The 13,351-nt window shown below is 38.7% G+C and overlaps 1 protein-coding gene across 1 annotated transcript in view; it reads left to right on the plus strand.

Moving 5' to 3' along the window:
- taf4a (TAF4A RNA polymerase II, TATA box binding protein (TBP)-associated factor) overlaps positions 1 to 13,351 on the plus strand; it is a 66,161-nt gene that overhangs the window by 35,742 nt on the left and 17,068 nt on the right. The window contains exons 4-7 of the mRNA XM_052031224.1: positions 396 to 545; positions 9,990 to 10,112; positions 11,170 to 11,259; positions 12,785 to 13,018. Of these exons, the coding sequence (XP_051887184.1) occupies positions 396 to 545; positions 9,990 to 10,112; positions 11,170 to 11,259; positions 12,785 to 13,018 (597 nt within the window). The remainder of the gene's footprint in view (positions 1 to 395; positions 546 to 9,989; positions 10,113 to 11,169; positions 11,260 to 12,784; positions 13,019 to 13,351) is intronic.

A 13,351-nucleotide genomic window follows, 5' to 3' on the forward strand; every position in this document is an offset into this window, starting at 1 on the left:
CAATTTATTAAATTATGCCATGTAAATCTTAATACATCTTAATTAAATAATATACTTTAATTTTTCCATCTATTATTTCTTTCTCTGATCGGTCGTACCACTGAGGTGTAAGATTGTGGTTTTGATCCCTGTTTCAGAGGCACACCTGTAATCTAGGTTGCCACTACAGTGCAGTTCTAAGAGAATACATGCTATCAGATATGCTCTTGATGAGGTCCCTCTCCCCTTTTAGGGTGAACATAAAGAATTTATGGCATCATTCAAGGAAGATAAGTGCCATGCAATATATATTTATCATCCAGGTGTTTTAGTAATTACCTTCCTGTCACTGCATGCAAATTAGCTACCACATTTCACTGCATCACAAAAAATAATCGTATTTTAATTTTTCTTAGTCTCAGATTGTAATAAGTGGAGCAACATCTGCAGCCTCTATAGGGACAGCAACAACAGTCCAACCAGGAACACCACAGAGAACTGTGCAGACATTGACAGCAGCCACAGGTGCTCCGACATCACAGATATTGCAACCCACTGCTTCAGCGGTAAGAATCAATTATTGGTAACCTGTGTAGAAGCAGCCCAGTAAAAATGCGCTTTTCAAAGCTCCATCTGCAAGGATAGAACTTTTTTGAATATGTAAAAAATGAAGTTTTCATAAAACCTTGGTTGAATGCTGAATAAGACATAATACTCAATAGAACATATTAAAAAAGATAGAGGAGCAAAAATAAGAAATTTTCACTTCGGTACTACACTTCAGAAAGTAATTTCAATCCAACAAAACTTCATCTCTCTATAGTTATGCAATAGAACAAACATACATTGTAGCATTTGATATCTTTGCAGTAGTAATAGCTTACTGTAAGATTTTAAGATAATGATTTTTGAAGATTGTGCAGTCATGAATGGTTTGATGATGGATAATATTCAAAGAATGTATATGTTGTAGCATGTATTTTATCAAATAATTGAAAACAATGTGAATTACAAGAACTATTCATTCATTCTTGTCTGGCAAAAAAAAATCAGGGAAGAGAACTCAACCAAGGCTTACGAAGGAAATTGGTGTAGAAATAGATCTAAAAGGGAGGCAAATAAAATTGGAGTGGACCTGAGGATTGGGAGCAATTTAGATTTCGGTAAAGAGGGACAAAAAGATTAAGAGAAGGGAGGTGGAGTTTGAGAATAAGCTCAGGGAACATAAAAGGCAATTGTGAAAATGTTCTATAAATATGTGAAGGGAAAAGTCATGCAAACAAAGTAGGATACAGATATCCTCAGAGATATATTAGGGAAACAAAGTTGTAAAGAGAGGGAGGAATTGAAGGGAATCGTTATTAATAAAGTAATGGTGTGAAGAAAATTAATGCCAACAAATTCCCAGGGGCTGATGGTCTACATCCAGAGTACTAAAGGAAGTGGCTTTGGAAATGGTGGATGCATTGATGGTCATATTCCAAACTTCATTTGACTCTGGACCAATGCCAAATGTAACCCCACCATTTTTTAAAAAAGAAAGGAAAAAATACAGGGAATTACAGACCAATCAGCCCGACATCAGTGGGGAAAATGATAGATCTATATTTTCGAAGATACAATAACAGAACATTTGGAAAGCAATAAAGGGACAGGACAAAGCTAGTATTGGTTCATGAAATGGAAATCGTGCTGAACAAATGTACTGGAAGTAACTATCAGAATACATATGGGAAAACCAGTGTCTGTTGTATTTTGACTTTCAGAAGGTTTTGACAAAGTCACACAATAGAGGCTAGTGTGCAAAACTGAAGCACGTGGGATTGGGGGTAATATATTGGCATGAGTTGAAAATTGGTTTATTGACAGAAAACTAAGTAAGAATAAATGCTATTTTTCCAGATGGCAGGAAGTAATTAGTAGGATGCCACATGGATCAGTGCCTATGCCCTAGATATTCACAAGATGTATTTGGATAATATAACTAAATGTAGCACATCCAAGTTGGCAAATGCCTGCCAGATGCAGTTTAACATAGACAAATGTGAGGTTCCAGAAACAGAAAGACCGACTGTTGGAATGGGGAAAAGGGAAGATGCAGTGAGATCTGAATGTCCTTGAACACCAGTCACTGAAAGCAAGTGTTAAGGTGAAGCAAGCAGTTGGGTGGGCAGATGATATATTTGCCTTCATTGCATGAGGAGTTGAGTATATCTTGCTGCATCTGTACAGCGCCTTGATGAGACCTCGTCTGGAGTTTTGTGTGCAGTTTTGGTCTTGTCTGAGGATGGATGTTCTTAGTGAAAGTCATAGAGCTATACAGCATGGTAACTCATTCACGCCGACCAAATTACTTAACTGAGCTAGTCTCATTTGCCTACATTTGGCCCATATCCCTCAAAACCTTTCATATCCATGTACCTGTCCAAATGTCTTTTAAGCGTAATTGTACCCACCTCTACCACTTCCTTTGGCAACTCATACCATATACCCACCACCCTCTGTGTGGGAAAAATTTGTCCCTTGGGTCCCTGTTAAATCTTTCCCCTCTCACTTTAAACCTATAACCTCTAGTTTTGGATCCCTCTACCTTGGAAAAAGGCTGTGACCATTCACCTTATCTATGCCCCTCATGATTGTATAAACCTCCATGATGTCACCCCTCAGCCTCCTATGCTCCAGGGAGAAAAGTTCTAGCCTCTCCTTATAACTCAAACCCTCCAGTCCTGGTAACATAGTCGTAAATCTTTTTTGTACCCTTTCCAGTTTAGTGACATCAAGGTCATTGAAAGTACAACACCGTTTACTAGACTGATTACAGGGATGGCGGGAATAAAGTATAAAGAGAGATAAGGCAAGTAGAAGTTTGCAGAAGAGAATCACAATAACCTTTTCTATTTACAGCTCATTAACAGAGATGCTAACCCTCTACAAGCTAGGGACTCAAGAAGCCCACACTTCACCATGCATCATTTTATGCTCCTGTAGTACGTTAACTTCCATTTCAAATTGTTTCAACTTTATCACTCTGTCCCATCAAAAAATATTTAATGCTGTGTTTGGATGAGAAACTAAGACCCCATTTGCTCCCCCTGCTGGACACAAGATCCCATGTTACTATTTTGGAGAGCAAATTATTCTATGTTCCACGCAATGCTAAAAACGCAACCAAATCACTGAAGTGTATCAGATAATGATTTCATTACTGTTTGTGGGAATTTTATGCATGTATTTTCCTGTATAACAATCACTATACATCAAAGCAACTAAAATGCTTAGGATATCCCAATGTCATAAAAGGCAGTATGTAATTGCTAGTATTCATTTTTCTTTCTAAAGTTGATTCTGTGTATAAAATATTGGACTGTGTCAGATTGCTGAGTGATGCATTAATTACAAAATCTGGACTATATTTAAAGAAATGCCCATGTTGATAGGAAGGTTTTTAAAACTCTTGCATCCTTCAGGTGTAATTAACAATTTAAGAGATATTGTGGAGGTGGTGGCATGTAATTACTGTAGTCTCTAAATCAATTAATTTTGTAATTAAAGATAAAGTAGTTTTTTATTTACTTCTTGTATTAAAACATTTTGTTGCTCCTTCTACTCAAGCAGTTCCTTTCATAACAAATTCTCGACAAATTGAATAGTAATTTTCAAGTCTACAAGAGAGTTGTTACATATCTGTAAAATTCTATGCTTAAATGGTAGAGTTACGTAGTTAAGGGTACTCTTTCACAATTAATGTAGGTCAGTATGTCAGCCAAGTACTTTCAGCATTGGAAACCTAAAACTGATTTATGGCCAATGAGCTGAAGACATATAGCCATCTGCTGGCAGGCGTTCAAATTGCACGAACAAAAAAAATCTAAAGTTGGATCAGTGGCAATTAAGTACAAGTTGGTCAATTATAAACTCATTCCATTTGCGGAAAAGTTGTTGTACTGAATTTTAGTGGTAGTAGTTAGATAAGGAATACAGTTATGCAAGCCAAACACTTTGAACATTAATACTAACATCTGTGATAGCTGTATAAAGAAGACATACAAATTCACAAGCATGTTAAAATTGGAAGTCTTCCTTGAGATTCTCATTCTGCTGATGCTGACAAGCCACCCATATATTTGATTTAGGGAGTTCTATCCACTAATGGATAACTTGCCATCGGCAGCAGTTTCCTTGTACTTATGGCATCACGTTGCCCTTGGATTGAAATAAACAAATATTTTTGATACAACCTGGTACTATCTTTTTTTCTTTCATTCTCCACCATGGGATTACTTATGAGAGTTGCCTTCCATGCAATGATTTGTTTCCTAGCTACAACTTGAGGAAATGTAGTCTGGTGATTCTGAAGATGTAAGAAGTAGGCTGGTGAAATGAAGTCAAAAGCTGCAAGTCTTCACAGTTAAATCAAAATAGTTCTAGGATTAAATTTTTTACTTTGGTTTGAGAAAACATTTATCTCATTTTTGTAATTTTCCTTAATTTATTGGAAGTCTGATTCTTATTGTGATTTCTGGATGGATTGTCATTAAAAATGGGTAATTAAATTTTCCCAATTTAAAATAAACAAGTGGGTACTACAATTTAGCCAGGTAGTTTTCCTCACATTTGTTTGGATTAAACTCTGTCTTCCATTTTTCAGCCCACATCACCAAAACATTGATACTCCCTGCAGCCTAAGACTACCTTGCACACTACCCATCAGCCTTTCCAACCTTGCCGGTCTCTGTGTCATCTCCAAACTTGCTGATCATGCCTCCCAGATCCACATCCAAGTTGTTCATGTATATTACAAAACAGCAAGGGTCCCAGCACCAATGCTTGTGAGGCACCATTAGTCACGGGCATCCAATTGCAAAAACAGCCCTCTACCGTCACCCTCTGTCCCTGTTTCCTCAGCTAATGAATCACTGTTCATCCATGTTGGACAATCTTTGAAAGTAGCATGGGTTCAGAATGTACTTCTTTGTCCATCACCACTGATCAAGGTGGCTGAGTCTTTGTCTTTCTTGCTTATTGTATGACTGTCACTTCTACCAATCCTGTCATGGTTGGATGCATTTACAACAGGAGACTTGAATACCTGTCGCTACTTATCTATTGTCTTGCCCTCTAATCTATGTGCCCAGTCCACTATAGCCAAGTCTTTACAAATTCCTTTGTAATTCCCCTTATTTAAGTTTACACAGTTGTTTCAGATCCAAACTTTTCACTGTTAAGCTGAATACTGAATTCTTTCATGTTGTGATCACTACTTCCAAGGTGATCATTTATTAAACCTTTTTTTTACACATTACCAGATACAAGTAACCAATACTTCCTGGTTGGCTCCATAATGAATTGCTCTGGGAAACTTTCCTGAATACACTCTATAAATCCATTTTCATGGTTACCATTTCCAATTTAGTTAACCCAATGTACGTGAAGATTAAAGTCACCCATAATTAATGCTCCACTCTTTCTACATGCCCATGTTAATATCTTGATTTATACTCTTCTACCACAGTCTTTATCTTGCTATTTTTACTTCCACACAAATGGATGTGACATCTTCTGAATCTTGATCATCTCTCAAAACTATACTTGCTTCATCTCTTATTTAACAGAGCTTCCCCTTTTTCTTTTACTTTTCATCTGTCCTCCCTGAATATTGAGTTCCCAGTCTTGATATCCTTGAAATCGTGTCTCAGTATCACTATCAGATCATGCTCATTCATCTCCATTGATTTTGTTTTGGATACTGGATGCATTTAGATATAGAGCTCTTAATATGGTTATATTACCACTTTGTCTTTAACCCCATTGGTTGTGTCTATTGTGGTTCTAGCACTAGCAAGCACCCCTGCACAGAAAGTAATCCTGGTCCTGCCTAGGTGTAATGTGCCCATCTCTACAAGTCCCATCTTCCCCAGAACCACTCCCAATACCTTGGGAATCTAAATCCCACTCTCCTACACCAACTCTGTGGTCACATCATATCTGTCCTTCAGGTTCTGCTCCTGCTAGCTTGAGACCATAACATACAAGTCCTGAAGGACATTGTTGCTAGTCTGGGTCTTTGGAAGGTAGTGACTGAACCAACATGAGAGATAACTTGATCTTGTCCTTTCCAATCTTCCTGTTGTAGATGCATCCATGATTGGTAGAAGTGACCATCATGCAGTCCTTGTGGAGACAAAGTCCAGTGTTCATGGCCATTCTCCATCATATTGAATTGCAACATTATTGTGCTGAATGGGAAGGAGCAGTTCCTGCAGCTTCAACTTGGCATCCATGAGGCACTATGGACCATCAGTAACAGCAGAAATATTAACCATCACAACCTTCAGCCTCATAGCCTGGCATATTCCTCATTTTGTCATTATAATCCAACCAGGGGATCAACCCTGAATCAATAGGGAACGCAGAAGGGCATGGCAGGAGCAGGACCAGGCATACTAAAAAATGAGGTGCCAACCTGGCAAAGCTGTATTAGCAGGAAAACCAACAGGCAATGGACAGAGAGCTAAATGATCCCATAACTAAAAGATCAGAACAAAGCTCCACAGTCCTGCAGCACATAGGCACAAATGGTGGTGGAGAATTAAACAGCTGGAAGAGCCGCTCCAAGAATATCCCCTTTCTCAACGATGGCAGGGCCCAGCATGTGAGTGCTGAAGTCAATGCAGAACCATTCATAACTACGTTCAGCCACAAGTACCAAGTGGATGATCCATTTTGGCTTTTTCCTGGGCCCTGCACCAGCTTTAGCCAGTCTTCAGCCAATTTGATTTACTTCAAGTGATGTTGTGAAATGGGTTGAGAGCACCAGATACAGCAAAGGCTATAGGACCAGAGAATGTCCCATCTGTTATACCATTGTACTCCAGTGCTAGCTGTGCCTGTAGCCAAACTGTTCCAATATAGTTACAGCACTGGCATCCAGCTGGCAGTGTAGAAGATTGTCCAGGTATGTTGTGTTTATGAAGAGGAGTACAAATCTAATTTGGCCAAATACCACTGAATCATTAAAGGAAAGTGGTGTTAGTTCTACCGAGTGGCATTTACACTTCAGTGACCTGCTTGCTGATTCCCACTTTGGGTTTTGGCAGGAGTAGTCTGCTTCAGACCTCGGCATAGCCTGGATATAAACGTGGGCCAGTGGGCCAGTGAGCCAGGTTCCAGAGATCAGGTGAGAGTGGCTGCCCTTGACAACTGAGTGTAGCATCAAAAAGCCTAGGTGAAGCTGAAGTCGGTGGGTATCAAACGGAAAAACACTCCGGGGGTCAGAGTCATACTTCACACAGAGGAAGATGGTGACGGCTGTTGGAAGTTAAATTCCTCAAGGCAGTGTCCGAGGCCCAACCATCTTCAGCTGCTGCATCATAGACCATGTTTCCATTGTAAGGTCAGAAACGGGGATGTTCAAGTATTCCTAGCAAAACCTAAATTAGGCATCGATGAGTGGATTAATGAAGAAGACTTGCTTAAAGCTACCATCGATGCCACCTTCCATAACTTTGATTGAAAACAGACTAATTGGGCAGTAACTAGATAACCTAGAAAGCAGTAACCTGCTTTTCATGAGCACAACGTAGCTGGGCATAGCTGAAAACAGACTAATTGAGCAGTAACTAGATAACTAGAAAGCAGTAATCTGCTTTTCATGAGCACAACATAGCTGGGCAATGTTCCACATTGTAAGGTGGGACAACGTTCCATTCCATTCCATTTGCAATTCCTCAGGAAATGAAACGTCCCATGCCTGCATGCTGCAGTGTTCAGGCATAAGCTAATAAGTGGCAAATAGCATGCATGTCACAAAAGTACGAGGTAGTGTGGCATTCCTAAAAAGAGAGTGTCTAACCACCTATCTTTGATGTTCAATTGCATTGCCATTGTCGAGTCCCACACCATCAATGTCTTTAGGGTCAGCACAGACCAGAACACAACTGGACCAATCATATAAATGCTGGATGTCCATTGCTGAGTGACTCACCATTCACTTTGGAAGGCCCTGAACAATTTTACCGTCCATAGCTTTTTCACCATTTATAAGGCACAAATCTGGAGTGTGAAGAAGTGCTCTCCATTTACCTGAATCAGTGCAGCTCCATCATCACGTGTATAGCATGAATATACAGCAGTTAGAGCTGCAATCTTGTGCCTCCAGGGAACCAGGCTCAATCCTGACAATGGGTGCTGTCTGTGCGGAGTTGGCATGTTCTCCCTTTAACTGCATACATTTCTACCAAGTCCTCCAGTTGCCTCCCAGAACTCAAAGATGTGCTGTTAGGTTTTTTGCTTCTGTAAATTACGTCATTTAGTAGATTAATGGCAAAAGAATCAAAGTGGAATTAATAGGCATATGAGGGAGAATAGGTTGCTTGCTCCAGGAAAATAAAGGGGGGTAATAGGACTGTTGGAAGCTGCCCTGGACCCTGTTGGCCATTATTGAAATAAGTAAACACTCAAAAAAACACTTCACCATCCAGGACAGCAGCCTATTTGATTGGCACCCTGTCAACCGCCCTAAACATTTGTTCTTACCGCCTGTCATGTATACCATGCACAAAATGCACTGCAATTACTTCCTCAGGCTACTCTACAAACAAAGAAGGACCAGGCCAGTTAGTACTTGGGACGCTGCCTCCTCCAAGTCACACACCATCTCAATTGGAAATATAACACCATTTCTTTGTAGTTGCTGGGTTCAAAACTTGAAGGCATTCAAAACTCAATTCTTTGAATCCAAATGTACACCATTTCCATTACTCAGTACTGACTGATCTTTATGGGTTCCTGGACAATCAATACCTCAGATTTATTTTCTGAGGTATTGCAAGGGCATCCTCCCTGACCTACATTTCCTTCTCTCTGTATTTAGTTCTAACCTCACAATTACTCCCACCTCAGCCTCCCCCTCACCAACCCCTCCCCCCCCCCCATCTCTGTGAACTCACCGATTCTCACCTGGTGTGCATTTGTCCTTAAACCCACAATTGGGGCTGTTCTTTCAGTTGTCTGAGTATAAAGTTTGGAATTTCATCCCTAAAGCTCCCCCGTTTCTTTCAACTATAAAAATATACTTCTTTCACTAAACATTTAGCTGCATCTTTTAAACAAAATTGTCAATACTTGAAATAAACAGAAAAGAAATTATCAGCAGGTCAGGAAGCATCTGTGGAAAGAGAACCAGAATTACCATTTCAGGATGAAGACCCTTTATCAGGACCCATCTGGGTGTTTCCAGTATTTTCTGTTTTTATTTCAGATTTCCAGCATATGCTTATATGACTACATCTTTGTGGAGAATCTTGGGGTATTTTCCTATGTTAATGCTATGATATTTGTTTAAAACTTGGTGTGGAATAGAAAATTAGACAAGGTACTAAATGACTGCCATCAACTGTACATTTACCTGTATGAATCATTGCTTTCAAAAAAAGAAAATCAGAAAGGATTGATTTGCCCAACAAATTAAAAATGTTTTGATTTTGAAGTAAAATATAAAATATTACATTACACGGTAGTGTAGCGGTTAGCGTAATGCTTTACAGCGCCAGTGACCTGGGTTCAATTCCGGCCGCTGTCTGTAAGGAGTTTGTACATTCTCCCCGTGTCTGCGTGGGTTTCCACCGGGTGCTCCGGTTTCCTCCCACGTTCCAAAGACATACGGGTTAGGAAGTTGTGGGCGTGCTATGTTGGCGTCGGAAGCGTGGTGACACTTGCGGGCTGCCCGCAGAACACTCTATGCAAAAGATGTATTTCACTGTGTGTTTCGATGTACATGTGACTAATAAAGATATCTTATGTGAAAAATATTACTTCATACTGGAGTTTAAGCTTCTTCTTCCCAGAATTGTTTTATAGCAAGACTGACTCGTGTGTGTGTGTGTGTGTGTGTGTGTGTGTGTGTGTGTGTGTGTGTGTGTGTGTGTATAAAATAAACTTGCTTTAGAAAAGGCTTTTTAACTGTATGGTACTGTACCTTTACCACAATTAAATGCTTAAATGTTCCACAGGAAACAATGGAAAATGTGAAGAAATGCAAGAACTTTCTGTCTACATTGATCAAATTAGCTTCAAGCGGGAAACAGTCAACTGAAACAGCTGCCAATGTCAAAGAACTGGTGCAAAATTTATTGGTAAGAAAGCATGTTGCAAATGTTTCTACATTAATTTAATTGAAAACCTAAACTGTATGCATCTTGGAATTAGAGAGTGAGTGGGAAAGAGGAAAATATCTTTTTCATAGAGAATGGAATGTTTTATCATAGTGAGGATTTGAGCAGAGATTCAAGGGAAGGGTAGATTCATTCCCCTGAAACAAAAGGTGATAAAGGACAATGGGAAAAGGACAGAGCATAAGGAATAGTTTAGTTTATTGCTCCAGAGAAGAACAGTGCCAACGTTGTAGGACAGATAAGTTTTTATGCAGTGTGTAAATATTTATGCTTTGTGTTTGAGATGATATACTTGTGAAATATGTTAGGTAAACTAATGCATCATACCCAAGCCATAGATATACCAAACAGTTTACCAAATATTTGAGTGAGGCATTGAAACACTCAAAGCCTGGTTTTGCCTGAAATCCAAAAGCTTCCTCAGCCTTTAAAACCTTTTGAATCCACTTTTAAGCGCTACACAGACAAGTTGTCTGTAATGTGGGCAGAATAAATTTCAGTTTAGAAATGTTTCCAATAGAGAAATAATATAACAGGTCAAAAAAAAACATGCTCAGCAGTGCAGAAAAACTAAATTAATCAAACTTGCAGTTCATATTTATTATTATATGCTCACTGTCCAATTTAGAGAAGGCATTTTGAGTTTCTGATTAAAATCTGACAAAGTTTACTATTTGTCTAACTTGAAAAAAAATGTGATATTATTTTAGATGCCAAAAGCCATTTTTCAGACTGAGGTTTTACAAAAGATTTATGTATTATTTGTGCAAGTGCATACACTGCAGTTAGGTGTGAAGCTGTATTAGCCTTGGAAGAATCAAATGTGCAGAATAGCCAACCAAGGAGGTTCTTACCTTTTATTAAAATACAATAGTTGGTACTTAATGAATACTAAATAAGAACAAATAATTGTGTTCTTGAAGTCTTTTCCCTATAGAGCACCAAATTGTCGGTTGAAATTGGAAAAGTCCTCAACATGTTGAAACCAATTCCAGTTTTACTTTCTTCCTTTTTATAGGATGGGAAAATTGATGCAGAAGACTTTACTAGTCGGTTATATAGAGAGCTCAATTCATCACCTCAACCATATCTTGTGCCTTTCCTGAAGGTAATCTATAGTTTGTCTGATAATGATCCATTGAAATTTTTTATATTTGGAAGAGGTAGTTTTTTGTCTTGCCTGGTAAATTCATTTATGTTTGGGAACAAAATCAGGATTAGCAGTATTTGGAAAGTAGATAAACTTCCAGAATGTTTGGTGATATCAGGCTTACTTAGTGGAGATTCTATTTATTACTGAGAACAAAATCTCTTCTCCTCCCACCCCACCACATCCATTCTCCTGTAGAAAGAGTATGTGCAGTGTATTATATTTATTTTACTTTTTGTTTCGAGTTGGATTTCTTTCAGTAATTTTCAATAAAACCGCTCTGCTAATTTCACTGGGGGAAAAAAAATAGATTTTGCATTGACCGAAGTGCACAGTAAGAAGTAGAAGTAGAAAGAGGCCACAGGTATCTTATAACCTGCTCTTTCATTCATTATTATGGGTAATTTAATGGATGTTCAAATATCATACTTGTACTGTATATATGGCAGAAGGTTTCCTCTAAAAGTTTCCTTCTTGTCCCACCTTCTACAAGGTGTACTTTGTTAAACTAGCACATGAGAAATTGGTTTTAGCCAGTCCTGTTTTTGGAGTATCCAGAGCCCAATGTGAACAGTTAAAAAGCCAAAGAACTTCAGATGCTGAAAATCAGAAATAAAAATTGTAAATGCTGCAAACATTAAGTGGATCAGGTACCACCTGCGGAAGAGAAAGAGAGTTAACATTTCAGGTTGATGGCCCTTTATTGGTGAATAGCTGAATTACTCTGAATTATTCAGAAATTGGTAATGTTTTCAATTTTAAAAAAAATCCAATTAGTGCAAAGAAGAACCAAAGAATAGGAGTAGGAATAGGCTATATGGCCACTGGAACCTGCTACACATTCAGTTAGATCATGTTTGATCCGATCTTGGTCTCTGCTGCAGTTTCCTGCCTGTTTCCTGAAATCCCACAGATCAAAAGTCTGTCCACTTTGGCTTTGAATATATTCAATGATTCAGCCTCCACAGTTCTCTTCAATAGACAATTCTAGAGATTCACAACCCATCTAAGAAATTTTGAGAATGCTATGGTTTGAAATCATGTACCTAGTTCTATATTTCTCCACAAGAGGAAACATTCTTTTCAACTTCTTCCTTGCCAAACCCTTCAGAATCTCTCATATCTTAATAAGATATAAACTTCAATGATTTGGATCTCATCTGCTTAATCTTTCCACTTAAGTCAACTCCTCCATCCCAGAAATCAACTAGTGAACCTTTTCTAAAGAGCCTACATTGCAAATATATCCCTCTCTAAATAAGGAGACCAAAACTGTATGTATTACTTTAAGTGTAGTCTCACCAATATCCTGCACAATTGTAGCAAGACTTACCTACTTTTATACTCCATTCTCTTTTCAATGAAAGACAGCATACTGATAGCCTTCTGAACTACGGGCTGTATCTTGCACATAATGAAAATATTTTTGTTTTAAATTCTACTAGGATTTGTTCAAATGTTTAACCCTTCTGTGCCTTTCTAGCGGAGTTTGCCAGCCTTGCGCCAACTCACTCAAGACTCGCAGGCTTTTATTCAGCAAAGTCAACAACAGTCCTCAACTCAGACCACAACAGCATTGACAGCAGTGGTACTAGGAAACACTGTTCAGCAGCGACCTGTAGTACGGACAACTACTTCTACAGCTACAGTAACTAGCACCCTCCAACATCCGGTGTTAAGTCTAGCACAACCTGGACAGTCAGTGCAAGCTGGCAAGGTAAGTCAAAGGAACACAACCAGTCCATAAAGACAATCTGTGCACTTAGGGTGCCTCAGGCATCCTTACTTCCATATTTTGTTTAGGCCTCTTGACCAGAGGCAGCCTCAGATAGATTTTCTACATAAATTCTCATCTGCTTAAAGTTGAAGTTGAGCAGTCAGATGAACGGTATTGTCAGCAGAAATCAAAAAAGTATTTTGTAACATAGTTTGGAATAAAAGGTGATTGAACAATGCCAGTTACGTAGCATTTCAGATTCTGTTTTATTTAGCTTTGGAACCCAGCAAGATTATGAGCTAAGAAGTTATAAAAATGCTGATCTTGGATGCT

This window comes from Pristis pectinata, chromosome 16 (genome assembly GCF_009764475.1).
Source record: "Pristis pectinata isolate sPriPec2 chromosome 16, sPriPec2.1.pri, whole genome shotgun sequence".
NCBI lineage: Eukaryota > Metazoa > Chordata > Chondrichthyes > Rhinopristiformes > Pristidae > Pristis > Pristis pectinata.